Source organism: Cyprinodon tularosa, unplaced genomic scaffold (assembly GCF_016077235.1).
Source record: "Cyprinodon tularosa strain WSP-4 unplaced genomic scaffold, ASM1607723v1 ctg1043, whole genome shotgun sequence".
In the NCBI taxonomy this organism is placed as follows: Eukaryota; Metazoa; Chordata; class Actinopteri; order Cyprinodontiformes; family Cyprinodontidae; genus Cyprinodon; species Cyprinodon tularosa.
Genome location: NW_024037831.1, coordinates 29542 through 56400, shown reverse-complemented (window position 1 = coordinate 56400; position 26859 = coordinate 29542). Strand labels below are relative to the sequence as shown.

The window sequence follows — 26859 nt, the reverse complement described above, 5'->3', positions numbered from 1 at the left end:
TGAGGAAGACATGAGATCATTTTTAGCTACAATATTATGTTTCGTAGATTAATTCAAACAATCAGAAAGCCTGGTTTATACTCAGAAACCAGGTTGTCTGTGTGTGTGTCGCAGTGAATGCACATATGCCCCGCCCCTTCTGCAGACACTCTGCTGCACCTCTCCAATATTGTAGATGAGCGCAGACAGGAGGCCTCTGATTGCCCTCTTACCGGCTTGTTTTGTTTGTCAGACCGACAATGTGGAAGACGACTGGTGAAGATGGAGCAGCTAGAAGAGTGAGGTGAACGAGAACGCTGGGACCCTTTTTCCACCTTGATTCTCGCTCTTTTTGCCCCTCATGTCCCTCCATTATCGCACTAACTTGCCCCCACTTCCTCACCTTCTCGGCCGTATCTAGACCCACAGCTAGTTCCTGATTGGCCCTCTGGTGTTGTGGCGTGGAATAACATAGCGCAGACCACGCTTCAATATTTGGCATAAATCAAAAATATCTACGACACACTGCTGCAGGAGGAGAACCAGGCCTTAATGCTACGTTCACTACAGATGCCATCAAAAAACTTCTGCTGCTTCGCTTCTGATGCTTGTCCACATTAATGTCAACCGTCCGGTAAAGTGTGTCCAGATGCGTCTGATGCTTCTGCTGCTCCTGTGTTCAATGCCAGAGAGCAGCTTTGCTATATCTGCTGTGATCAGTGGGTAAAAAGTAGTTTGAATCTATGTTGAAGTGAGAAAGTCCTCCTGAAAACATGGTCTGTGCAGTCAGTTCATCCAGATTACCATCCTGCCTTCAAAGATTATTTCTCTGTGGGAGCCGCTCAGACCCCCACATACCGGCGGTGCGCTGTCACTGGGAATCCCCAGCAGCAGCTGCCTCAGGCCCGCTCGCCTCTTGGGGGCTTTCTCCTACTGTTGGTGGCGGATGGAAGTAGATGGTAGCGTTTTTCTCGTACGTAATCCAAACTGCAGGCAGCAGGATAATAAAAGCGAACATATTCTGCCGACAGGTTTCTACATTTTAATTAATTAATTAATAAACTGTTTCAGAGGAGTGATCATAGCGCTCTGCATCAGCAGTGCTGTGTCTGTCTCCCTGCCAGCTCCCAGATCAGCTTCTCTCATTGGTTGATGTTGCGCCTCGTCCAGAAGCTAAAGTTCAAGTTTTCAACTCCAGCAGCAGATGTTTCTAAAATTTTGAACGTTTGAGCGAAGTTTCCAGGGGACAATTAGGGAATACCAAAGCTGTACATCCCAATGTACGCCTATATATATATTGCTAGCTTAAAGCCTGCTGCTGATGCAAGTAGCACACGTCATGAAGTTGGTCGTGTTTCTCCAACTTTCTAAAAGATTCCAGAAAGAGTTTCCTACTCCGAGGTTAAAAAATTCAGATGAATGGGACACATCAACAGCCTGTAAAAAACCTGTGAGGGAGACTTGGACAAACCCGCTTAGTCCTACCAGAAAAACGGAGCAATGTTAATGTGGTGAACTCCAGTTATCCTGTCGTATATGAACGAGTTCCGGACCAGTCCTGACAGCTGGCATACTGTTTCACTCTCTGCATGGTCAGAGGGGAGTTCTGATGTTTCCAGGTCAGACCAGATTCCAGTCCGTTAACAACATACAGTAGGAGCCACTCAGGGCTGTTGCTAAGCAACATGTCACTGCAAACGTTTACCTTTTAATCGATTCAGACCATTTTCCAGCCATATTTTTGAATCCCTAACAGAGACAAGTGAGGTCTGCAGGCCTGTTCTGGATTCTTCCTGGATGTCGGCAGGCCGCCAACTGTTGCAACTTTTCCATGTTTTCTCGACATGCTTCAGGGGAATCCCAAAGCCTTAAAGATGGATTTGTGGCACTATCCATTCTGATAGATGTCAGCCACGTTGTTTCCTTGCTCCTTCCTTAGATTTAGTTTTCTGCTTGATGTCCGGCAGCCGGAGCAGTTCTGTTTGTTTCTCCATGTTTGGTATGAAGCAGCCGTTGGTTTGGCAAATCAAACTGAACCATGCTTAGTAATTTGCAACCCATCAATTAGCACCATGGCCCTAAAGGATTTTGGTAGTCTTTATTGTTTTAACAAATTAAACTAACATTCATGAAACAACTATTTTCCTTTTGTTTTTGTTGACTGATTTTAAAACCAATTTAAGACCTTCAGGTATCACAAAATGCAAAATCAGAAGGAACGCGTATGGTTCAAATCCTCTGCCATGGAGCTGAAACATTGCCTGTTATATTCTACATACCTCAGGATGTGGAAAATATAATAACCTCTAACATTTGAAGCTAATGGAAGAACAGGTCTGTAATGGCTCTCCAGAGATCTGCATAATGCCTGAACTATTAAATGTTGCCTAACAACACCAGAGCCGATGACATCACCTGTGAAGTCTCTTGGCAGACATAACTGGAAGACACAAAGCTACCTGCCTGATCTCAGGTGTGCAGAGACCCTCCTTCTGAAAATGTGCAGGGTTGCATCATCGCTCCTACAGCACCAGGACTTCCTCTCTTTACCTTCATCAGTGTTAAAGTCGAAGGGAAGTCATATTTAAATGTCAAATCATTCTGGCTTAAACATGTATATAAATGCTCTTTATTTGACCATATTGTCCCAAAATGTAGAAAATCTATTTTTATTCTAATTCTATTTAACTTCTTTTTTTTTTTTTATCCTGTCTTAAAATCTGTTGGTTTATTTTATCATTATCTTCTGCAGGCCAGTTAGTTCTACGTCACCCTGAACACCTAAATTCGGCCAATCATATATCAACGGTCATCTGTCAATCAAATGTTTTTGGTCATAGCATCTTGATTTATATGTCGCAACTAATATCCCATTGAGTTCCGTCCCAGTGTTCACGGGGATGGACGTCTGTGTCTTCAGCAGGCGTAGAGCTAACAGAACTGGCAGCGTTCCGAGGCAAGGGCTCAAACATGTACGGCTGTAAGCCTTCTACACCAAACCAAGCTTCTGCCGTCCTGGCTTCCTCTTCCACAACATCTTCGTCCCCGCTTTCCTCCTCTAAATAAAAAATGGATGATGGAGGAGACTCATCCACGACCTCCGACACTAAACTCTCCTCCTCTTGCATGTTTCCTCTGTCCATAGCGTTCCTAGACAGTGTCGTTTCTAAGTCACCAATTGAGTGCTACTTGGTCCCAATGGAATTTCCCATTGGGAACCTACTAGCACTAGAACTAGCACACCCTCTTGATAATCGACCAATCATATTCACTTTATTCACTCGTGTAAAGTTGTGCACCACTCAGGAGAATTTGGAAATGCAACCGTTGGATCAGCCGCTTCCCTACGACTTTAAGGGCTGGTTATTCTCCTGTAGCAGTGTGTCGCAGTGAACTTGTCGCTGATATTCTTGATTTATGCCCAATATTGAAGCGTGGTCTGCTCTATGTTATTCCACACCACAACGCCAGAGGACCAATCAGGAACTAGCTAGGATTGTGGGTGTCCGTGTGTCGGTCTGACGAGCTTGTTCGCCGTCTACAACCCTTCTTCCAATGTCGGACGACACACAGTTCACCTGTGAGTGTTCCCCAAAGACTGGCCGTGACGCTGTGTGTTTTGGCTTCAGGTGCAAACCAACAGACCGTCGCACAGAGCTACAAACTAGCGTCCTGCACGGTGTCTGGAGTAGTGTGCGAGTTGTGCCAGGGGTTGTGGATGGCACTACAGCCAGAGTTTCTGTCATTAGGTACCAAACAGGAAGTACATAAAGAGTAGAGCAGATGTAGATTTAACCAATCAGAGCCTCCTGTCTGCAGCACGGTCTGAGGTCACCTACAATTTTGGGGAGGTGTCTGCGGAAGGCGGGGGGGATATCTGCGTTAACTGCGACACACACGCAGACCACCTGGTTTCTGAGAATAAACCAGGCTTAACAGTCAACAGGATTTTCTTTCTCTGGTCATTTTAAACTCTACAGTATATTTTGAAACACTTAACTGTTTCAGTTGATTTTATGATAGATTATCCTCATGTTTTAGTGTTTTTCTGGTATTAACACAATACGTTCTAATGTTTAGCAGGGACTGTTTTTTCTCACTGAAACAGGAGCTCGATACTTTTCCTCTGGTCCAGTGTGGGGACACTTATTTCCCCATCAGCCCAAAATTGTGGATTAAGAATTTAGAAAGTGATAACAGTATTCAGTTTACATCTGACCTGTTGGAGGCAGCATCCCATATTACTATTGGCTATAGCAAAGCCAGTTTGAACTTTATTAAGCAGTACTGGGCATTCTTCTATAGCTCCACATGCTTTGGATTATTTTCTTGGTGATCAGATGAAGGATAGAAGTGTTTATTGACCAAACTGATTTTATAAAAGCTAACGGATATATCGTATGCTCTGTGGACGTTCCCTTTTCTGCAGGTGCTCTGCAGAATATTTGACTGCCTGCAGGGGGCTCCACAGGTGGAGGTAGGTCTTCCAGCATGGAGTGAGGCTTTAACTCCTGTCTAATCCAACTGGTTCAGTCTGCACCTGCAGCAGACCCTTCAACAGATCTGCATGTCCGCTGATCCGATTCTCAAAGAAAAAACCTCCAAGGGAGTTTGTGTGGCTGAGGGGTGCAAACACCATGCAGATATATAATATATAATAATGTATATTATACATTCACCGGAAATGCAAAAAGTACTGCAAACAATAAAGGTAGTCAAAAAAATAAACACAAACATGCAAAGGAAAATGCTGCAAATGAGAAATGCTAATGTTATGTTGCAGACACAGCCTCGACCTTTTCTTAGCAGAAGTCCAGCTAAGAAATGCTTCTATTGTCTCCCCCTAGTGGTCTGGAGCTCTTCCGTTATTGCGAGCTTATTTCCTTCTTAACCTGCAGTGACTGCATTTTACCTGTGCATGTTTTTGGTGTGTTTTGTGCGGTAACATCATTTATGTTTGCAGCAGGGTTTGCATTTGCAGTTTTCTAGAATCTTTTCTATTTCTCCTCAGCAACTCTTTAGCAGCGTTTTCTCCTATGTATGTGTTTTGTGCCTTTGTCTCCTTTTTGTGTTTGCACTACTTTTTACGTTTGCTGTGAATTTGGACATCAGCATGGAAAATCAGTCAAGCATATAGAGGATATTCTCTTTCCTTTAAGCAAAGTCTAAGTAGCACAAAATCCAATCTGAGCAAAAGTTTGCAGCAGTTATCCCAGAAACAAAGAAGCTTATTAATTCCATTACCATTATCACCTTATCAGCATCTATTACCTCCACTTGTTTAAACCAGTTCGTTGGGTTTTTTTTACTCTTTAACAATCAGCAGTTATCAGTAGTTTCCCTCTGATGTCAAAGTCGTGCTGTTATTCTTCAGTCAGGGAGAAAGAACTCAATGCTGCAAGATGAACACCAAATCATCTGCCAGTAGTTCACAGAAGGTCGACATTGGTCACTTGAATCAGAGAAGCAGATATTAGCCCCATTCCTCTACCCTTTGAAAACCGATCCGTGCCGAGCTTGGTTCCTTACCACCATTTCCACCCCACGCTAGCACGGTTCCTCGCCTCCTAGTGGCGACCTACGGTACTACTGTTCTCTAGAGGTAAACAATCAAACCAACATGGCAGCGCCCATAACATTCAGGAAGTTTGCGGTGATTCAGGCGAAAAATGCAGCCTTTGGTGAATTTACTTTTGGGAAGTGGATACAACAAACAATAGTCTAATCAGGGCTTCCAGACGCAGGAAATAACGACAGACGTTGAGGTTCATCCCACTGCTAAGCAGAATCATCACTGGAAATCGTATTATAGTTGCAGCCACACCTTTTCGTCTCTCAATGCCCCGCTTCATTCTCCTGTTCACTCCTGAAAAGGAACCCAAGATACTTGAATTCTTTCTCTTGAGGCAGGAACTCTCCTCAACCTTTCCGGTCGAGAACCATGTCCTCGGACTTGGAGGAGCTGATTTTCATGCTGGTCGCTTTACACTAGGCTGCGAAATGACCCAGTGCATGATGTAGTCCCTAAACCAGACTACTTCTGGTTCTTGGTTGCGCCTAGAAATCCTACCCATAAAGGTTCTGAACAGGACCGGGAACAGGACTCTGAAGTGCCCCTCACAGGATATTGTGGGGACCCGTTCGAATGCCTTCTCCAGGTCCACAAAACACTTCCAGTACCCTGCAGAGAACCCTACTCCATTACTCCATGGCCAGGACCTAAACCACACTGCTCCTCTGAAGTTGAGGTTCGACCGTGAGCCGGGCTCTCCTCTTCAGTACCCTGGCATAGACCTTCAGGGAGGCTGAGTGTGATCCCACAACCTCCGGTTCCCCATCTTATTTAAAGGAACCACCACCCTTATCTGCCAGTTCAGGGGCGCTGTCCCGACCTCTATGTGGTGTTGATGAGGCGTTTCCGCCATGACAGCCCAGCAACATCCAGAGCTCTGAGGTAATCAAAGCGGAGAGAGCGGAGAGATGCACAAATCTAATATAGAGCAGGCCGTCTTCTTCCAACATTTAATATTACATTTCTTTAAAGGTTGCTGTGCCAATCAGGGGAGCATCTAGCATCCTAGGAGATCAGGGGTTTAGCCCTGAGTGTGAAGATGAGAATTTTCTGCTAAATCCTGTTCTAATACAAAATATGACAGATTTCTGGATTTAAGACATTTCCAGCATACTACATGCTATCACACATAACAATTCCCCTTCCATAACATGGGAAAAAATTTATTTACCTTCTTAACTTTGTTTATTCCTCTCTTCATCAACAACAAACTCTGGCAAATAATGATCAAACATCCCCAAATCCACAGAGTTCTGAGGGGGGAACCGCATGTTTTAGCCATCTGATATAATCCACCCCCCAACCTCCCAAAATTGTTAAAATAAATCTGACTGTTGGTTTGATGATCTTTATGAAATGTATTTCAATGTCTGCAGTAGCATTGCTCCAGACAGTTTGGATTGAGAAATCTTTCTGGATGGAAAGCGAAAGAAATCTTCAAACTTGGAAAACAAAGTCAACTGGTTTTGGTTTGAACTTTCTTTTTGAATATTTGTGAATTATTAGATAAACATTTAAACAGAAAATATATTTCATAAAGATCATTAAAAGGGGAACAGATTATTTCAGGAAGCTGAAATCTCCATTCTCTCCTCTCCTCCTCCCATATCTTTGGGAAATGTTTCCAAATTCTCTACATTGTTTATGTGTGATAGCATGTCATATACTAGAAATGTCTTCATTCCAGAAATCTGTCATATTTTACATTAGAACGGGATTTAGCAGAAAGTCTACTCTATCATCTTTTCAGGAATTCTTGATATCTGTGTCCTGGTATCAGCCAGTTTCCATCCTCTGATATCAGCAATGAAAAATGATAAACTGTGTTTGGTGACTGTCTTTTTCCAACTTCTGTCACTTCAGCCTGACAGAAATAAAATCTGATTCTCTTGGTGTTTAAAAAACAACACATAACAGCTTAAAATGACCTCGTCTATTTATTTTACAATTTTGTAAACAACAGCTGCTGATTAAACTGGATGTTACGACATTTATATGATTATAGGAGCTGTCAGAGCCTCACATCCCTGGAACATCAGTCTGTCAGTAACAGTAACAGTGGTGACAACTTCTTCTGCATAGGAAAGCTACAGGCTGCTTTCCTGCGCATGCTGCCACCATCTGGTGAATTCCTGTACTGCACATTTTACTCAGATCACCTCAGAAAGGAGATCCGGGGCTCTGGGGGAAACATCCGGGGCTGTAGCCCAAGTAGCCCCCCCCCCCCCTAGATCCGCCACTGGTGCCAATCCGTTTATTTCTTGGACTGGAACCTCAGTACATCATAGACCTCTTCCAAATTTACCGTCTCCTGCTGGCTTTAAGGTCCGAGGGCCAGCTCCAGCTTTTGACTCCTAGGACACATCAGAAAAGCAGCAGGGACAGAGCGTTCTCTATTGATGGCCCTAAGCTGTGGAATGCTCTGCCCCCCCCCACCGTGGAGGGTTTTAAGACCCTTTTTTTTATTCTCAGGTTTTTAGCATTGCGTAACGTGTGTGGTCCCCTGTGGCTTTGCATTTATTTTATTGTATTTATTAGTTTAAACAGTTTTATTTATATTTATTGTTCTATCTATTGTGCAGCACTTTGGAAAAAATTATTTTGTTTAAATGTGATATATAAATAGAAAAATTGGATTGGATTCTTTTGCAATAAACAGGCTTGTTTTATCGTATTGACATATGTGAAAATAATTTAGTTTGGAATATTTCCTTAAATGTTATCGCTGAAGCTTCATGTCCTGTACAGCAGTGCTACTGTAGCCTGTATTTAGGAGCAGAAACACGGCTCCCTAGACTCAGTAATCAGAGCCAGTGGTGTGAGGGGGGGGGGGGGGGGGGGGGGGTGCATCTGAATGTCGTTAAGTTTTAATTAAGCAGACAAGCTGTTCTAGCTTTAATATGTCATGCGGCAAACCTGAATAAAATATGTGACGACGGGGCACTCATCGTCACATGGTACGCTCCTGTGCGCCATCTGCACCATCAAATATGTTTAACTTCACAAACCTTTTTATCAAGGGTGTAACTTGATGAAAGTTGGTGGGGGCGCTCTAAGGGTGGAGGCACATATTGCTGAGAGCCAAAGTCTATGTATTGAAAATGGATGGATGGATGGATGGATGGATGGATGGATGGATGGATGGATGGATGGATGGATGGATGGATGGGTGGATGTTTTCCCTTTCAGCTAGATCAGTGATTATCTTCCTTCAAAAGCAACAAAATCGAATTTAGAAATGTGTCCCACATATTGCTGAGAGCCAAAGTCTAAATATTGAAATGATTGGTGGGGACATGTCCACCCCCAGTCCTTCAAGAAGTTAAGACATACTTCAATGCTACTGATGTTAGAACTGAGACTGAATGAGTTTCCTTTTATAATAATGATAATAATTTAACTTTATTCACACTGGGGAAATTCCCTCTCTGCATTTAAGCCATCCCCTTGGGGAGCAGTGAGCTGCCATTGTGTGGCGCCCGGGGTGCAGTGTTGGGTTAAGGGTCTTGCAACCTTCTCAGAGCATAGCGCACTGCTCTAACCCACTCAGTTTGCAATAAGCACAAGCATGTGGAAGTTTAACTCCAGGGTTTTAGTTTTTCCTTGAAAGCCTGAATCCAGAGCTGCAGGACTTTGGTTTAAGATTTGCATGAAAAAATTCTTCCTTCTACTATAATGTTTGGATCTATGTGCTAGCTGCACTTTCTGTTCCCTTCTGTGCAACAGCTTTCCTAATTCAAATGTATTACTGCCACCTAGAGGGTTGGAGGGAGGAATTTAGTGTCTGACTCTTGTTAAATGTATTTTGACTGAAATTTAGAGCGTCTGCGACTTGACTTTTCTAAATTGCTGTTATGTTGCTGATGCAATTAATTGCCCAGCCCTAATTCTGCAGCACCTGGGATAGCCGTTTAACCGTCCCATCATCCTTTGAGGTTTGCTGATTGGTTGGTTTTTACAGCAATACCTTACTGGCTTTCCTGCCCTCAGTGGTGATAACTTGTTGGGTTTGAAATTTTTGTTCATCCAAAAAAGGCGAGCAGAGTGTTAGAGATCAGTTACAAAATATATTAGTCATTTTCTTCCAACCTGATGAAAAACACGTGTTTTCATTGAACCCTCACCCCTTCCTATATGAGGTAGCTGTCTCAAAATGCTTCTGGTGATTAAGCTGCTCTTCACGAAGGATGCCAAAAGTCAGAAGATCCATTTGCACCAAATCTGTTATTTTTTTTTTAAATTTTTTACATGTTATTGTTCTGTATAGGGAGCCCTGCTGCTGTAGGTGAAGCCAGGCATAGGGGGCGCCGTCGCACCTGCAAGGTTCACCAAGCACCATTCACAGGAGTAAAAAATCCTGAACTTTTATCAATTTTCACATCGCGACAGCCAATCGGGGACTAGAGGTGGTTCTGACCTAAAGGGATGTTCGTAGATGATCAAAACGGAGGATAAAGAAAGTATTGTTGACAAACAATAAAGTATAGAATGCTATTAAGAGGTGGCTTTAAAAAAGGAAGTTTTCATTTAATATGGAAGGACAGTTAAACTCTCATCCTACGTCGTCCCCTTGCAGACCACGGCCGCCCATCGACACCTCTTTGTAGAATCCAGCTGGTTCAATGCATCGGATTGCCAGCTTTAATCACTACTAGGGCTGAACGACTTTACCAAAAATCTAAATTGTGATTATGCATTAAAAATGCGTTTTGTTAAATTGCGATTGCATAGGCCCAATTACTACCTTCAGATTTTACACAATAACAGGTTTAAAACATATTTAGAGTCTCTTGATCTTGTCAGCGTTATAAAATATAATATACTAGATATGGAAATGGTTCACAATTTACAGATCGCAATGGTACTCATTTCTGGTCACATTACATTTCATAAAGTGGGTTTGCCTCCATGAAAAAGAAATTAACGTCCAGCTAATGTGCAGATCTATGCATGAAAGTAATGAGTTCTTTTCCAAACAAAGGTTACTGTAAAGTTCTGCCATAATGGACTCTGGACAAGCAAGCTTTCAGTGGAATGAAAAATTAAAAACCTGGAGTGAAACATGGGGTTAATGCAAAGGAAAACCAGCATTTTTCTAGCAGATCAGTGGGACCTTAGTGACACGGTTTGTAATACCAGCTCTGGATGGTCGCTCCACTCCCACGATAAAAGAGATTGGAGCTGATAAAAACTGCTGACCCTTGGCATTCAAGCTGGAGCAAAATGACCCCTTTTTCCATGAAGAGCCTCTTTCATTACATTCATGGTACAAAAAGACCTTTGGAATCATCAAGATGATGGCAGCTCATATTCAGAAAGAGCTATAGAGAGGAGGGAAAACTATCACGACTATAAGCTGCAGGATGCTTGGCCTTAGAAACTTAAAAATTACATTAAAGCTACAGTGTGTAATTTTCAGCGACATCTAGCGGTCAGACTACAGACCGCAGCAACATGAACATCTCCCCCCCACCGCTCCTCCCCCCCAACAGTACGGCGAGCGTTACGGGACAAAATTTCTTCTACGACGTCCACATCACCTACCCTCTCAAGTGATGAGGTTTGTTTACATAGATAATTTTACAGATAGTATTTCATTAGTCTGTGTAGGGTATAGATTTCATGTAGACTTAAGATAATAAATATACCCGTTATTTTTTCTACATCGTTGTGACGTCTTGGTGAGCTGCTTTGCATGGTGATATAAACAGACGAAGTAATTGTAGTCATTAGTTTAACAGCGAGATTGTGTTCGCTGGAAGAATATATATCCCCCGTTTAAAGAGTCCAAGTCATTTTGGTGGCACGGGGGTTACAACGCGAGGGAGAGGGAGAGGGAGAGGACGAGGGCGAAGGCAGGGAGGCCGTGCAGCTAGGGCCAGGCGAGAGAGGGGAGCCAGCGGGGTGAGAGCAGAGGAGGAAAGGCTTGAAGATCTCCAAAGGAGCCGGAGAGAAGTAACCGAGGTATATATCCAGAAAATTATTTTACAGAAAATTACTGAATCATTACCTGTGAAACGTCAGGGACGTTGCTGAATAAGTATACTGGAGAGTAACAGCATCATCACGCAGCATGTTATTGTTTTAGACAGGTCTGAGCATCCTGTACTCCAAAAACTGCAGTGATATTAGACAATTGTGTGTGTAGGATTATTTACCTGTCCAAGAGAAAACTGGCAACTTGAGCGTCACTTTGAAAACCTTTTTCCTCCATCAGTGACTTCCATCGTGGAAATGCCGTGCCAATGTTGATCCGTGTTTTTTGCCGTTTCTTGTCACGCTTGCGTTTATTCTCGTCGTGTTTCCGCTTCTTAGATGACGGGGGTTCGGTGTCCGCCGCTTTTCGTTGTGATACAGAGTAGGCATGATCCTCCATTCGTCTGATGTTTGGCCACACAGTGCCAAACAGTTTGCAAAGTCACTCACGCCTGCCGCCTTGTTCACCTTTCTTGTTACTGAGGCGCAGTATACCTGCTTCTTCTTCTTCTTTGGTTTCAGGCAGACTAAACGCTTCTCAGGCATAATACTGCCATCTACTGTTCAGTACCGTCTCAGTTAATCTCTCTCAACTTGCCGTAGTTATTTTTGAGCGTCATGGGAGATCTCGCAATCGCTAGTTTGTTGCCTCTGCGCTTGCCGTAGCGCAAAGATGTCAGCCTCCATGGCTGCGAGACCCGCTCCTATGTAATTATAAATAACGAATTCTAAGGCAACGCAAATATTATGGTTAAAAGGCTGAGCTCATAGGTGATGATAAATAACATAGTTATGTATAATATATTAAATTTCTGACTTTATATGCCTGTAATTATTACACACTGTAGCTTTAAATTCTTTACATTTTTTAACTCATGAAACATAAAAAAAAACAGCTTTTTATTTTACTGGGTTCACTTCTTGAACTCCTTTCTCCCATGAATAAAAAAATGGTCATCAGCATCTTCTTGATGTGTAACTGATTAGCTGAAGGTTGCATTATTTGCTGCATTAATTGGGGAAGAGAGAGATCTGTGATCATAGGGTTAAAACATTTGGACCCTACAGGATGATCATAGTTGTGCACATTTCCATAAAAACTGAGCAGAACTTTCTCATTATTAAGCAATGTAACGAGCTGGAATAAAGCATGAAACTACCAGGAAGTCCCTCCCCTCCTGTGCTGCAGTAATCCAGAGGCTACCTGTAGCGTTCACAGACATGGATTGGACCACCACCAAATACATCAGACAAAACATCTAGACCAGGGGTTTGCAGGTTTTTTGGATGTCAGATTCATTCAGCACCAGGGACAGCTCAGGCTTCAGGAGAAGCATCTTTACCTACAAACCACTGAAGGCATCGGTTCCAAGGAGCAGCTGTAGTACGACTGTAGAGCACTGATCTCTATTTGTTCACTGGATTGCTGAATGCCCGAAAAAAATAAAGCCACCGTCCGCCATGTTGGTACTCCCCACTCCCACCAAGACCAGCAGTAAAAATGCCTCCCTGTGCAGCATTTGGCTGCTAAAACCAGCAGTTTTCTGTCTGCAGGAAGACGTTCCACTGGTAATTTCCCATTTCAGTGGATGAACTAACCAATAAATCCATCTATAGCCGATGGATCCTATAGTATAGTCTGTAGCGTAACATAAGTCTGGCTATCTCAGACTGACTGGAAGACATTGACTGAGTTAGCCATTTACATTGGGTCTAACGTTCTAAGTAATTTAAACGAATTCACTGTGAAATGTTTATGTAGTAATCCTTTATTAAGTGGCTGATGCTGTCGTTTTTCTAGTGTTTGTTGTGTTTCTCATTTTAAAAAGTCATGAGCTGAAATATGTTATGTTATATTGACAGAAAAAGAAACATCTCAAACACACACACACACCCCCCCACACACACACACACATATATATATATATATATATCAGATATGTCAGAAATACATGTATATTACATGTACATCATCAATTAAGCACTTTTGGCTTATCTGTATTATTCTGCTTTATTAACACATTAATTTTACTGTGATTTATTTGTATAATATTTTATATTACATGATTTATAGACTTCATTGACTTCATAATGACTCTGCAATGTGATGGATCTATTTATTTATTCTAAGTTAAAGTTAATCTACTGATGCTATGAAACAGCCAGTCTGTGTCAAAGTGAGGAATTTATCTTTATTTTAAAAGTCTTAAGTTCCCCTGAAAATGAGAACATCATGGTTGTTCGATGCTGTAGCGAAAAGATTGTTTACATTGAGACCGGTTTAACTTGGGAGTACCAATATGGTGGCCGGTGGCTTCACTACAAATGGGTGATCAGCAATTCAGTGAATAAATAGAGATCAATGCTCTAGAGTTGCACTATTAACCAGCTGCTGATAAAAAGACAAAGCGACCCCTGGTGGTGGGTTCTACTGTTGCTGAGCAAAGCCAGAAGGTTAGAATATGACGGATGGATGCAGGAGGTAAGGGGAGGAAGGTGAGGATGGCGTCATGTGATCGAGACACTGCCTCAAAAATCCAAGAAGAAAGGGATCAGGATACCTGAGGACGGATTTGTGAAGAATTTACAGCACCGCCTCAAACTTTTGGGACAACTTCCAATATTTTCAAGATTTGCAAGTAGAGATTGAAAATACTAAGAATCAGATATAAATGCAGTAACTTATCACAATTCGTTTTCAGGCAATTTTTTCTGATTCACGATCTTGGTGGGAAAGCAAGATGGAGGGCCTGAATTAAGGCTGCTCAGATATTTCCATTTAGAAAACTCTTTATAGATCACAAAGGGAGATAAAATGCAGCAGTAACTCATTTATCAACCAGTTGTTGTGGGTGTTAATGCTGCAGGTAAGACGCATCTGCTGTAGCAGTCTGTCTTCCACCAGATCTGCAGAAGCCTCTGCCATATGGGGGGAAAAGTCAGGAAGATTCTAAGGGCCCTTGATTGAGGTGGGGCCCAAAAGAAGAAAAATGTCCCAATAGATATTTCAAAAAGAAAAAGAAAATCCAGCAGTAAAATAAATAGTCAAAAATCCTTTTTCAGCAGTAAACAGTGAAGCAAAGCATGAATAAATTGACCATCTTTTACAATTTTACAATAACAATTTGATTGAAAATGTAAATGATACTTTTAAGTGCAACTTTATAGCAGTTTTAAAGCTTGTATACCTCTTTTTGGCGGGGGGCCTGATATCAATATCTTTCATGGGGCCCCAAATTCCTGGCAGTACCCCTGACTGAAGACAGAACCTTCTGAAACATCAGGAACAGAATTTAAATCTGTACTTAATTTGAAATTTAACAACATTGAAAAATTCCTTTGGTCTTTATTTTCTATCAGTTCTATAATTTTTTCAGTCACTCGTAGAGTAATCTAACGCAGAGTTATCTAACGCAGAGTTATCTAACGCAGAGTGATCTAACGCAGAGTGATCTAACGCAGAGTGATCTAACGCAGAGTAATCTAACGCAGAGTGATCTAACGCAGAGTGATCTAACCGGGATGCACTAACGCAGAGTGCACTAACGCAGAGTGCACTAACGCAGAGTGATCCAACACAGAGTGATCTAACGCAGAGTAATCTAACGTAGAGTGCACTAACGCAGAGTAATTTAACACAGAGTAATCTAACGCAGAGTAAAATAACACACAATGATCTAACACAGAGTGCACTAACGCAGCGTAATCTAACGCAGAGTGATCTAGCGCAGAGTGTTCTAGCGCAGAGTGATCTGACGCAGAGTGATCTGACGCAGAGTAGTCTGACCCAGAGTAATCTAACGCAGAGTGATCTAACGCAGAGTAACCTAACGCAGAGTGATCTAACGCAGAGTGATCTAATGCAGAATAATCTAACACAGAGTAATCTAACGCAGAGTGATCTAACGCAGAGTAATCTAACGCAGAGTGATCTAACCCAGAATAATCTAACACAGAGTAATCTAACGCAGAGTGATCTAATGCAGAATAATCTAACTTAGAGTGATCTAACGCAGAGTGATCTAACGCAGAGTGATCTGACGCAGAGTGATCTGACGCAGAGTAATTTCAACTGAAGCAGTGGAGCGTTCGTGAATTGGTAGATCCCATTGCTCTGTAATTCACTATGTTAAACATATCCATAAGAAAACACAGAAAAGTGCAGGTAGCTCAGAGTTTAGCTACAGGTAGCAGTTACATTTAGCACAAACATTATATTTTCTGTATTACATTTCTTATAACTGATCTTTCAACATTGTTCATCCCGACTACAAAGCCAATTTATCTTCCTCTGCTGCAGATTAAACACCATAACGTAAATTAAAGTTGATCTGAAATCTCAATCTGTGCATCTGTGTTTGATTACTCTGTGACTTAAGGACGTGGTGTTTGGACACAATAATATACATTTTTCTTTTTTTACAGAAAGTAAAAACAGAAATATTTAATTTATAATACAGCAGAATACATTTTCAGCTCAAATTAATTCAGTTTTAAAACATTAAATTTTGTTTAGTGAAACAAATGTAGTAAGTAATGCATTTAATTTAAAATGTTATAAATGTTTAGTCAGATTCAGTGAGGGCGGTTTCCTGCTCCCCCGGCCAGCAGCATGTTGCTTATTTAACTCTTCGACATCTGCTACCCTTTCACCTTCATCACTTTTAAACAGAAAGTCAGGTCAGCTGGAATAATCAATGGATCGTTATTTATACCTAAAACTAATACGTTTGCAGTGATTTAATGAATTTAGTGTTAATCAATAAAAAAAATTAAAAAATAATTTTCGTTACGATCACTGAGTCTGGGAGCGGCCATTTTTGCCCAAATATAGTAACCCCTCCCTCCTGCCATCTTCCAGCAGTGACGTCACAGTGCGGTAAGCCTAGCGCCATTCTCCCCGCTTTACAAGCAGAATCAATGGGAACTACTAGACACATCTGCAATCAACAACAATTATTGAAGATTTCCAGAGGACTTCACCATTGAAATTCACCAGAGCTATAGTGAAACTGACAATGCCCACGTGCATGGCAGCTGGATGTTGGAATACATCGGGTAAAAGTGAAAAAAAGTTATTTCATCTTTCTGATTCCTGATCCTCCACGGACGGGTTGGTCGTTGGTTTGCCAACTTGAAGAGGGAGGATTTGCCATCGAACTTCTGGCCAGAGAAAAAACACATATGTAGCCAACATTTGAAGAAAGGAATGTTTTCAAGATGACTTTTTGGAATTGTTTGGACAGATTCTATAATTGCAAAGCTTTAAATAAAGTTGTATGTTCAAACAGAGCTGTGAAACCTCTACATTATGAATCTCTATATTTTGAAGACTGCGTTGCTTAAGGAGAGGTTATTTTTTATTCAGTTTTTCCTCATCTGTCAATGAAAACAAAGCTGATGATCCGGACAGGAACTTTCCACAGACACAGCTTTTTGAAGCGTTACCTGGAAATGGAGCCAGAAGCTTAGTGAAGACGTCCTTTATCTGAACTAAGACAGAACCCTGCAGAGACCATTACCATCTTCATATTCAACAGTCTGTGGCTTCTTGTTCTGAGTATGGAGGTCAGTCTAACAGATGCTGTTGTCATGGAGGGCGGCGTAGCTCTGTGTGTGTAGGTGGGTGCTGTGGTCCTCTGGACAGTAGGAACAATAGAGCTGCTGTTGATGCAGAGTCTGGGCAGTGATGGCTGCACCTCACCATGACATTTCTCTTCTAACCATCAGTCATATTAATCAGGAATGGACCCTAACGTTTGCTGCTTCAAGCTCCATGGACTCCCATCCACTCCTCCTCGCTGCTCTTCCTACACAGCCTGTTGTCTTCCTGTTCCTTGGTTACTTATTCTCAAACTGGATTTAGTTGAGCTTCCTGTTAAATAATTCAGTTTAAATGAGCCTTTATTGATAAAGTGAAAAAAGATTTTCAGAACTTATTTTTTGTGAATTCATAAAAAAATGTAAACATTTAAACAAAGCCAACTTATTTATCTGGGAAATTTCACAAAACGAAAATTGCAGGCAGGAAGAAGTTCTAGTTTATTCCAGATTATTGGAGCAGAAGAGCTAAAAAACTGCTTCTCAGTGTTTGGTTCTGGTTTTGATCCAGTAGATCTGAGAGGTCTGGCTGTTGATCCCCTTCCAACCAGTCTGTAATTTATTTTGGGGCTCAGACATTCAGCGATTTCTAGACTAACAGAAGGATTTTAAAGTTTATTCTCTGAGATACGAAAAGCCAGAGGAAAAACTTTAGAACTGGGCTGATGTGATCTACTTTCTATAGCTCTAGTGAGGACGCAGGCAGCAGCGTCTGGATCGGCTGTCTGATCTACTTTCTATAGCTCTAGTGAGGAAGCAGGCGGCTGCAGGGACCAATTCTACTGTAGATGAACGAAGCAGGAAGTGTTTTTTTTAGCATCAGTCCTTTAATCCTGCAGATGTTCTTCCGGTAATAGAAGGTCCACTTCGTTCGCGTCTCTATCAGCCTCTGAAGGTTCAGGTCTGAGTCCAGATTTCAGGCCTGATTGCTGCTCTCTAGCTGGATTAGCTGAAGCTATATGCTAACTTTGAAACCTTTTTCCTCCTTTCTCTGCATTTAGAGGTGGAATGGGTTCATGTTCACCTGGTGACATGGAGATGAAGAAGGGGGCTGTCACCTCTATCGCTACGGTAACTGATGATGTTGTTTATTAAGATCTGATTAGGTGGAGCATCTGGATAATAAACAAAATACGAGTTTCTTTTCTTTCAACATCAGTTAGAAAATATGTGTTTTTAGGGCCTGGATGAAAACACCTGTCTAAAAGGGGTGTGTTTATTTTATTTTTTTAATTAATCAGATAATATTACGGCAACATGGAGACAGCAGGAAGAACAGTTTGGTTAGGATTCAAAAAAGGTTTTGTTTATTTGGTAATTTGTCTGTTTTTGTTGATGGAGGAAACTTTGGTTGATGTTTTTTTCACTTTTTATTTATTATTTTTGAAGTCTGCATAGAACAGACAAAAAAGAAAAGTGAAAAGAGAAGGCAACAAAAATACAACAAAGGTATAAGAGATCCATGTTTAGGGGATGTGGGGGTCGCACAGGTCTGCTTCTATAGATGTGTCTGGCCTTCCAGTCTTATTGAGGATAAGCCCTTTCCAATCAAGCAACTTCCTCCTGTCTCAGGTATTTGAACTTGATCCTTAGGTGGTTGCTCATATCTCCTTTTACTATTGATGTCTGTTGCATCTGGTGTGGAGGTTCACTTTTTAACCAGATTTTGAGGAGATGGATGTGGCTCTCCAGCCAGCCCAAGCACACAATACCTGGGTCCTTGGGTATCTTGTATACTATTATTTCTTCTATAGCCTGAACAACTTGATCCCAGTAGGTTTTTGTTTTTGTTCAATGCCAAAATATATGACTGCACTGGAAAAAATCAAAATCTAGATAAGTCTTTTTTTTTTCATAAAATAAGTGTGTTTGTTCTTGTATTGAGGAGGTAAAAGAGATATTTTGCCAATGGAACAAGAAAATTTACATTTAAAATAAGAAACACAATTGCATTTCCTTATTTGAATAGCATTTTATCTAATTATCTTATTCTAAGAGTAAATATAATCATTCCATTGGCAAACTATTTCCTTTACCTATTTAAGTTAATGGTAAATACACTTAATTTAGGAAGTTTTTTATTTCTAGATTGTTTTTGCAGTGTGGCATTCATCTGGCCAAATTGCCTCCACCATTGTTGCTGAGTCATTTATTTTGTAATTAAGGTGTTATAAAGTAGCATATTACATTCTTCCAGCCAAATTCCCTCCAGCTTCTAGAGCTTGTAAAGGACTGTTGTGTGTCACTCTTTGACAGTTTTAATTCTGCTTCCCATTTGGACTTAATACATAGTGAGTTATTTCCGTTTTGTTTTTATACACTGTTAGTTGAGGCTGTTTTACCGACTGAACATCTAATCTTTGAGTTTTTTTATCAGTGAAGAAATTGTCAAATTCAGTGCAGGCCTTGGAAATAAGATGAATATATCCATCTGCGTTCAGCTTTTCCTCACTTTTCTTTCCAGAAACAACCTTTAGTTTAACTGGAGCCACTTAGAATGACGGTGATCTACCAGCTCATCTACAGAGGTGGAGGTCGAGGAGTGAATCTGGTCAAAGATTTCAGTATCACCGTCCTTTAAAGTGTCTTTCAAAAGGATTTTTTTTGGATTGGTCTCCATGCAAATAGATAAAGATCTTAGAAACATCACGTGTTGCTTTATGTAAACTTTGTGAATCCAGGACCTGTGCTTTCCGGTCGGAGCGGGTCTGGATCCTGGTTTAGGGCCTCTGGATGGAGTTCCTTACTATCCAAACCATCAGAGAGCCGGTGTGGTGCAGGAACCAGATCAGGTTCCCTCAGTGACGAAGCAAAACAAACTCATGTTCTGTAACTTGTTGCCTGAGGCGGCAGCAGGCTGGAGAGATGCTGTCTGCTCTGTTGCACCGACAGCCTCTAACAGCCAGGGGGGGAGAGAGAGAAGGGGCAGAGAGGACAGAGGGAGGGCAAATCCATTTACAAGATAAAAGCTCCAATGACCAGGATGGACAGGGAATACCAGGACCTGAGAGGAAGTGACGTGTCGGGTTACACGCTCCTCCCTCTTTTCCTATCAGAGGCTTTCAGGGCTGCTGGTTGATGGGCCACGCAGCAGAACTCTCATTCTTGTGGTGTGAGATCAGGAAGCAGCAGGATGTGTCGGGATCAGCTTGACTGCTGAAAAGAGGAGCGAAGGAGAGACGGAGAAGGAAGGAAAGCAGGAGAAGGAAGGAGGGAAGGAGGGAGGGAGGAGTAGAAGCTGAAGCTTTAGAGGATCTGTTTTTCCTTCAGGATCTGAGCGTCCTGTCCTGGAATTACTCCATCTATCTCACAGCTCCAGGGACAACATGAACTATCTGGTGAGTGTTGGAAAATCACGGCTTCCTCTCATTTCTTTCCTTTTTTTCCTTCCTGATCTGGCTGCTTATTGGTCGAGCTTTTGAGGGTTTTAGCAGGACCTGTTCTACCTCAGGCGGGGGTGGAGGGAGAGCTGGAGTTAACTTTTCCTTCTGCGTGGATTCCTACCTTTTGTTGGCTCTCAGCAGGGTGTGTGTGTGTGTGTGGGAGGGGGGGGTGATGGAATGTGAAGCAGCAGAAACTTATTAGACTCTCAAAGTTCATTTAAACACAAATCAGAGGAAAGATAATGAAGATTAAAGTGATGTGAAATGGAAAATAGGAGAGGGGGGGTGGGGGCTGACTTTCTGCTGACTCAGAAAAATGTTGGAGAGAAAGACGGATTTAGGCTCCAGACTGGGAGCAGGCTGACTGGGCTGACTGGGACCAGCAGACATTCCCAGCTTATTGTTTGTGGGACTCGGCCTCACATCCTGCCTCCATGTTTGAGTGTTTAGGGTAACGACTGAGTCAGGAATGCAGTAGACAGAGAAACGCTGTGAATGCAGCAAGTAATTACACGCTAGTAATTAGTGTGTAATTAATATGGGATGGTGAGCTGGCACCCAGCTGCTCCTGTCAGAGCTCCACCACGACACGCTGCTCCTCATCATCCAGCTTCACTTCTCTGTTTGCATGTGAAAAACGGTCCCAGCAGATCTCTGCTGTGCATGAAGGGCCAGCAGCATCGTAGACAGGTTTATATTCCCACCCTGTAACTTTCTCCCAAAAACTACAAACTTTAAAAGAGTTTTTCTGGTATTAACTCCAATTAAATTCTATTCAGTTTATTTCTATAGCGCCAATTCACATCATGTCATCTCAGGTCACTTTCCAGTTCAACAGATCATCCAGTCAGATTGGTTCAAAGTTTTCTGTCCAAGGAAAACCAGCTGATTGCATCAACTCATCGACTCTTCAGCAATCCCTCACACTAAGCATGCTTGTAGCGACAGTGGAGAGGAAAAACTCCCTTTGAACAGGAAGAAACCTCCAGCAGAACCAGGCTCCGTGTGAGCGGCCATCTGCTGAGGCCGACTGGGGTTCAAGGAGACAGAAGCAGACATAGAAAAAGAAGCATAGATACAAAAAGCAACTGTCAACCAGCTCTACAGGCGGCCCCGTCCAGGAAACACACAGCCAGACAAAAGCTGTTCAATTTATGAAAAACAAGGAATGCAGAGGATGGAGAAAACTGCAGAGAAGTTTAAAGCAGGATTATAATATGAGCTTTAAACCCAGAGTTGTGCTCCATCTGTCTTCTAGAAGATGGTCTAAGCTTGGAGGAACACGTTCCATGAGGGAAACCTGCCAGAGGCAAAGGGAGTCTGAGCTGAACTGGTTATGTTTGTCTCACGACGGCCTAGTCAAAGTTCACACCTAAATGTTCACCTTTAGATTTCAAAAGCTGGTAGAAATGCGACACAGAGACCAAAAGGTACTGAACCGTAGTTTCCAGCTGACGGCAGAGAAGTCTATGTGCATGGGCGGTCCTAGACATGGGCCAGGGCCCCTGTAGATCATTGTCCTGGCCCCTGTACTGAAGACATAATACTCAAAAGAAATTCTATGGTTGATATGTGCTGGAACAGACATGGTTACTGATAGGTCCTTTGGATTAATTTCATTTTATTTTCTTACTAATAATGTTATATTAATTATTCAAAACAAATAAAAAAGAAAATACTCTAAATTTTACAGATAAATTTATCAGTTTTTCTTGAGTTCTAATTCAGATTTTATAGAAAACGGTAATCTTGACTTACATTAATTCAAAAATATGTAAAATGACTAAATTCTGAATGTATATTGACCTAATGAGACATAGAATTTTTATTAAACCTGATAAATTTCCCTTCATGCAGCTATCGTAATATATTTGAATTCCTTGCCCCGTTTTTTATTTCATGCTTTTCTGTTCCCCTAATGAAAACACGCTGGCCCCCTCCTGGCCCCCTGGTACATTTGTTCTAGATCCGCCACTGTCTGTGTGAGAGTCACAGCAGCCGTGTTGTGAATCCTGGTGTCGACATGTTGGACTGATGCTCCAGGTTCTGGAGGAAAGTCGGGTCCATAAAGGCGCTGTGGGAGCCGCTCAGCTGGGATCAGATTAAACACAGGAAGGAAGGAGTTTTAGGAATTTAGGACATTCATATTAATCCTGTCAGCGACTCACTGGCTGAGTCACGGAGGCCTGGATGGCGGCAGGAATTCCCCTCAGATCTCCTCTGCATTCGGTCCACTGTGAGGAGACCTTCATCTCACTGGGAGGACCGGATGTTGGAGCGATGTCTCAGGAAAAAAAAAAAAAAAAAAATGTGACTCTGGGTTTTAGAATCAGGCATCACTAAAACCCTCTTTTTATTTTGATGCTGGGATGGAAAATGTGAACAGAGAGCCTGTAGGTTTCTGTAGCGGGTCTGGACTCAGGCGACCTTTGCGCTGGGAGGGATCTTCTCTGGGAACAATAGAGGCCATCCTCTTCGTCACCAGCATTGTTTTGGCACGGCTCTTCAGGGAATCCATCGTTGTCTCTGATTTCTGCCCAGAATGGAGGAGCCGACTCTCCCTGTTGATGCCAAACTATCCTGTTTATGCTTGAACACCTTTAGCTAGTCACAGTAGAGAATCTTTAGGGTTAGGGTGCAAATACTTTACATTCCTAGAAGAAAACTCAGAGAGAGAAGCTGAATGTCAGTCAGAGTAATCATTAATCTTTAATCAAACTGTCTTAGAAGAAAAGCTTAACTGGTTCACCTTTAAGTAGCTGTTAGCTGGAAACAACCTGGATTAATCTTTGAATTCAAATCCAGCTCAGATGGATGTCAGTTTAAATTAGTTATTCAGCTCTATTCAGTTTATTTCTATAGCGCCAATTCACATCATGTCATCTCAGGTCACTTTCCAGTTCACCAGATCATCCAGTTAGATTGATTCAAAGTTTTCTATCTAAGGAAAACCAGCTGATTGCATCGAGTCATTGACTCTTCAGCAATCCCTCACACTAAGCATGCTTGTAGCGACAGTGGAGAGGAAAAACTCCCTTTGCACAGGAAGAAACCTCCAGCTGAACCAAACTCAGTGTGAGCGGCCATCTGCTGAGGCCGACTGGGGTTCAAGGAGACAGAAGCAGACATAGAAAAAGAAGCATAGATACAAAAGGCAACTGTCAACCAGCTCCACAGGCGGCCCCGTCCAGGAAACACACAGCCAGGCAGACGAGCTCCGAGCCAGCTCCCATGTCAGAGGATGAAGAGAGCACATCCAGTTAGTCACAGTCAGAGAAACGGGACTACACTGAAAAACAGGCCAAGCTCCAACATCTAGAAACAAAGGTGTTGATGGCAGCAGCACAGCTGATATTTCTCTCCAGGATGGAGTCACAGCCAAACAGGAACAGACCAGATGAAGCTACTATGAGAAAAAGCAGAGAGAGCAGAACGTTAGAGATTGAACTAACAGATTCTGCAGAGTGGGAGAATAGAGATAGAATGAAGCAGAATGATGAAAAAGGGGTCCCTATGTCCTCCAGCAGTCTAAGCCTATAGCAGCATAACTATAGAGATAGCTCAGGATAACCTGAGCCACCCTAACTATAAGCTTTATCAAAAAGGAAAGTTATGACTTAAAAACACGTCATTGTTTAGAAGTTAGCAGGACCTGATCAGCTGTTTTTCTTCCACTGTGACCCGATTGGTCAGAATATTCCACTCTGGTTTTTAGCCGCCATGTTTTCTTTGAGGCCGGAGCTGCTGGTTGGGACTTCATTCTGTTTACAGTAAATGGAGCGGCTGCAACAAGACCCTTCTGCAGAGTTACTCCGTTTGTTGAACTGATCAGGAATCCTCACCTGATCCAGTTTGGAATTTTAGAATCATCCATGTCTGCATGAAATACCTGGATTTTATGCCAAAGTTCTTCCTCTCCTGGTGTTCTGGTTTGATCCTCATATGCTGTATGTTTTGAAGCAAAGCGAATGGTTTGCTCTTCACGGTACTTATATTTATCCACATCATCTCTGAAAAGATTAAAAAAGAAAACTGTAGATATCTTTGAAAAGAGATGTTTGTTTTAGACATTCAGAGAAGAAGACGAACTTTACTGATATTGATGTAAACATCTACAGGTGCTGAGCACCAAATGACAGAAGTCCGTAGAAATGCAACTGCGACTGTTGGTCACCTGCTGGATAAACAGGCTTTAAAACCCAACCAATTAATGAAGGATTAGAATAGAATAGAATAGAATAGAATAGAAAATCCAATTATTGTCCCACAATGAGGAAATGAAGGAGCTCTCCAGTTCTGCAGCTGATTAATCCATTATTGGAATTATTGTCAACTATTTCAGTAATCAATTAATTACTGGATCAACACGATCCTTTAGCTGACAGAGCGACCAACTCAGAGCAGCAATTATAACAAAATGTTAAACAATATATACAGGTTTCCGTCCATCAATGTCCTCTATGCAAAACCCTTCAGGCAGAAAAGTTTTAGTTTCATACAGCTTTAGTTCTTGTGGGAAACATTCTTTAAGGAACCTTTAGCTCTCCGATTATTAATGGAAAAATTATCTACAGCAAATGACCGTTAGCTGCAGAGTCTGTGAGACGCAGAGAGTCAACGGGATTTAGTTTAAAATTCATGCTAATGAATGAACTTTATGTCAGATAATGAGTCGACAGAACGAGTACCACTTTAACAAAGAGCAGCTGAAGATGCATCCAATCATCACCTAAATGCTTCACATTATGCAATGGAAAAAACTAGGAGTTTAAAACTTTTATGTCTAAACATAAGTAAAATATCTTAAAATTTCAGGTTAATTTGATGATCTACAAGTTTTTTTTTCTTATTTTAAATGTAAATAATCTTTGTTTCAATGGCAAATACTTAACCGCTCAGATCATAGGAAATAGAAGTAAAATATAAGAAAGAAAAAATGAATCAAAGTCTAAAATTAGAGCCGTTCAGCTGAGATGGACAGAAACAGCAACCATTAGAATAAGATGGGCTTGAAATGAGACGCAGCGTCCTGCAGATGGGCTGCAGCTCAAACTGTGCAGACCTGAACTTGCAGTTCATCTTCGTTTTTTTCTGTTCCTGCTGTAGCTGATTAAACTTACAGGCATAAATGGATTCTAATTTTTTGCATTTTTCTCTCTCAGTCTTTCTGTTTTGAATTTCTAAAGGAAGAAATAAAATTTTGCATTTTTTCAAACGGTAAAACAGGGGCGCATGTAGGAAATCTGGGGCCCTAGGCAAAGACAGGCAGGGGCCCCTCTGAATTGAGAAGACAGCACATAAAACAGACCCATTCTACAGATAGAGAAATGTTAATAGAATAGACATCCATTATCTGTTCTAGGTTGTGTCCCTCTCTTCTTGTCCCTTTTCTTCTTGTTTTCCTCTCTATGTTTTGTACTCAGCTGACTTTTCATGCTGTCTCTAAAGGAATGAAAGATTTTTTCCAAGCACTAAGCTCACTTAGCTGATTGCTCCTTCCTGTGTTTCCAAAAAGGCCAAAGTAAATAACCCAGTCCTTCTTTTCACTGTAGACAAGCCATGATCTGCTTCTCTGTTCTCCATTTTTCATTTGGATGAAATAACAGCTGCATGAATCATGGCAGCAGACAAGATAGAGGAGAGCAGGAGGCAGGGTTACCAATCTACTTGCTCTGGAGAGCAGAGTTCGCTGCTTTTAGATGTTGTCTCCAAAGTATCCAGTAGCAGAAAAAAGTCTCTAGATTTGGCGCTAGGAGCTTTTTAGAAATCAAAGTGCTAGAGGGGTCTGAAAAGTGGCTAAATATAGCGACTAAAGCGCTAAGTTAGCAACACTGCTCTTTGCATGGTTTGTTTTCAAATGGTTTGCTGCTGTCTGTTTGGACCTTTCTGAACATGTGCAAATGGACTGATCCAATATGGTGGACACTGAAGGGGGGGGGCTGAGACACACTTAATATTATCAGCGTTCTGATGGCATTTTAGCTGAAGGATTTTATCAAAAACATGATTAATGTGCAGAAATAAGGAATAGTTGTATTAACCATACATGGAAACAGAGTTTTTTGGGGCCCCAGGAACTTGGGGCCCTAGGAAGCTGCCTATTATTGCCTAACTGTAAATCCCCCCCCTGCGGTGAACATAACTGTACATAGATGGGATAAAGGGAAGCTCTCTGACGCTGACTCATGTCTGAATGAAACTCAGAGTGACATCAGGCCAGCAGGTTCTTCTCCTAGCAGTTCACGCCGTACTTCCTGAAGTGCCTCTCAGTGTTTTTGTTTTGATGCGTTCCTGCAGGTTTGTTCTGGCTGTGACTCCTCCTGCCTCTGAGTGGGATCATGTTCACCT

General features: G+C 41.9%; 1 protein-coding gene across 3 annotated transcripts in view; it reads left to right on the top strand.

Annotated features, from left to right (window-relative positions):
* Positions 1-26859, top strand: part of LOC119782178 (breast cancer anti-estrogen resistance protein 1-like) — a 65643-nt gene that overhangs the window by 21843 nt on the left and 16941 nt on the right. Inside the window, exon 2 of one of the 3 annotated variants that reach the window (XM_038283023.1) lies at positions 4409-4456. The exons of 1 other annotated variant lie outside the window; for it this stretch is intronic. In XM_038283023.1, coding sequence (XP_038138951.1) covers positions 4409-4456 — 48 coding nt within the window. Of the gene's footprint in view, positions 1-4408; positions 4457-20153; positions 20467-26859 lie in introns of those variants that run through there. One more of the 3 variants, XM_038283033.1, reaches the window with a different exon arrangement.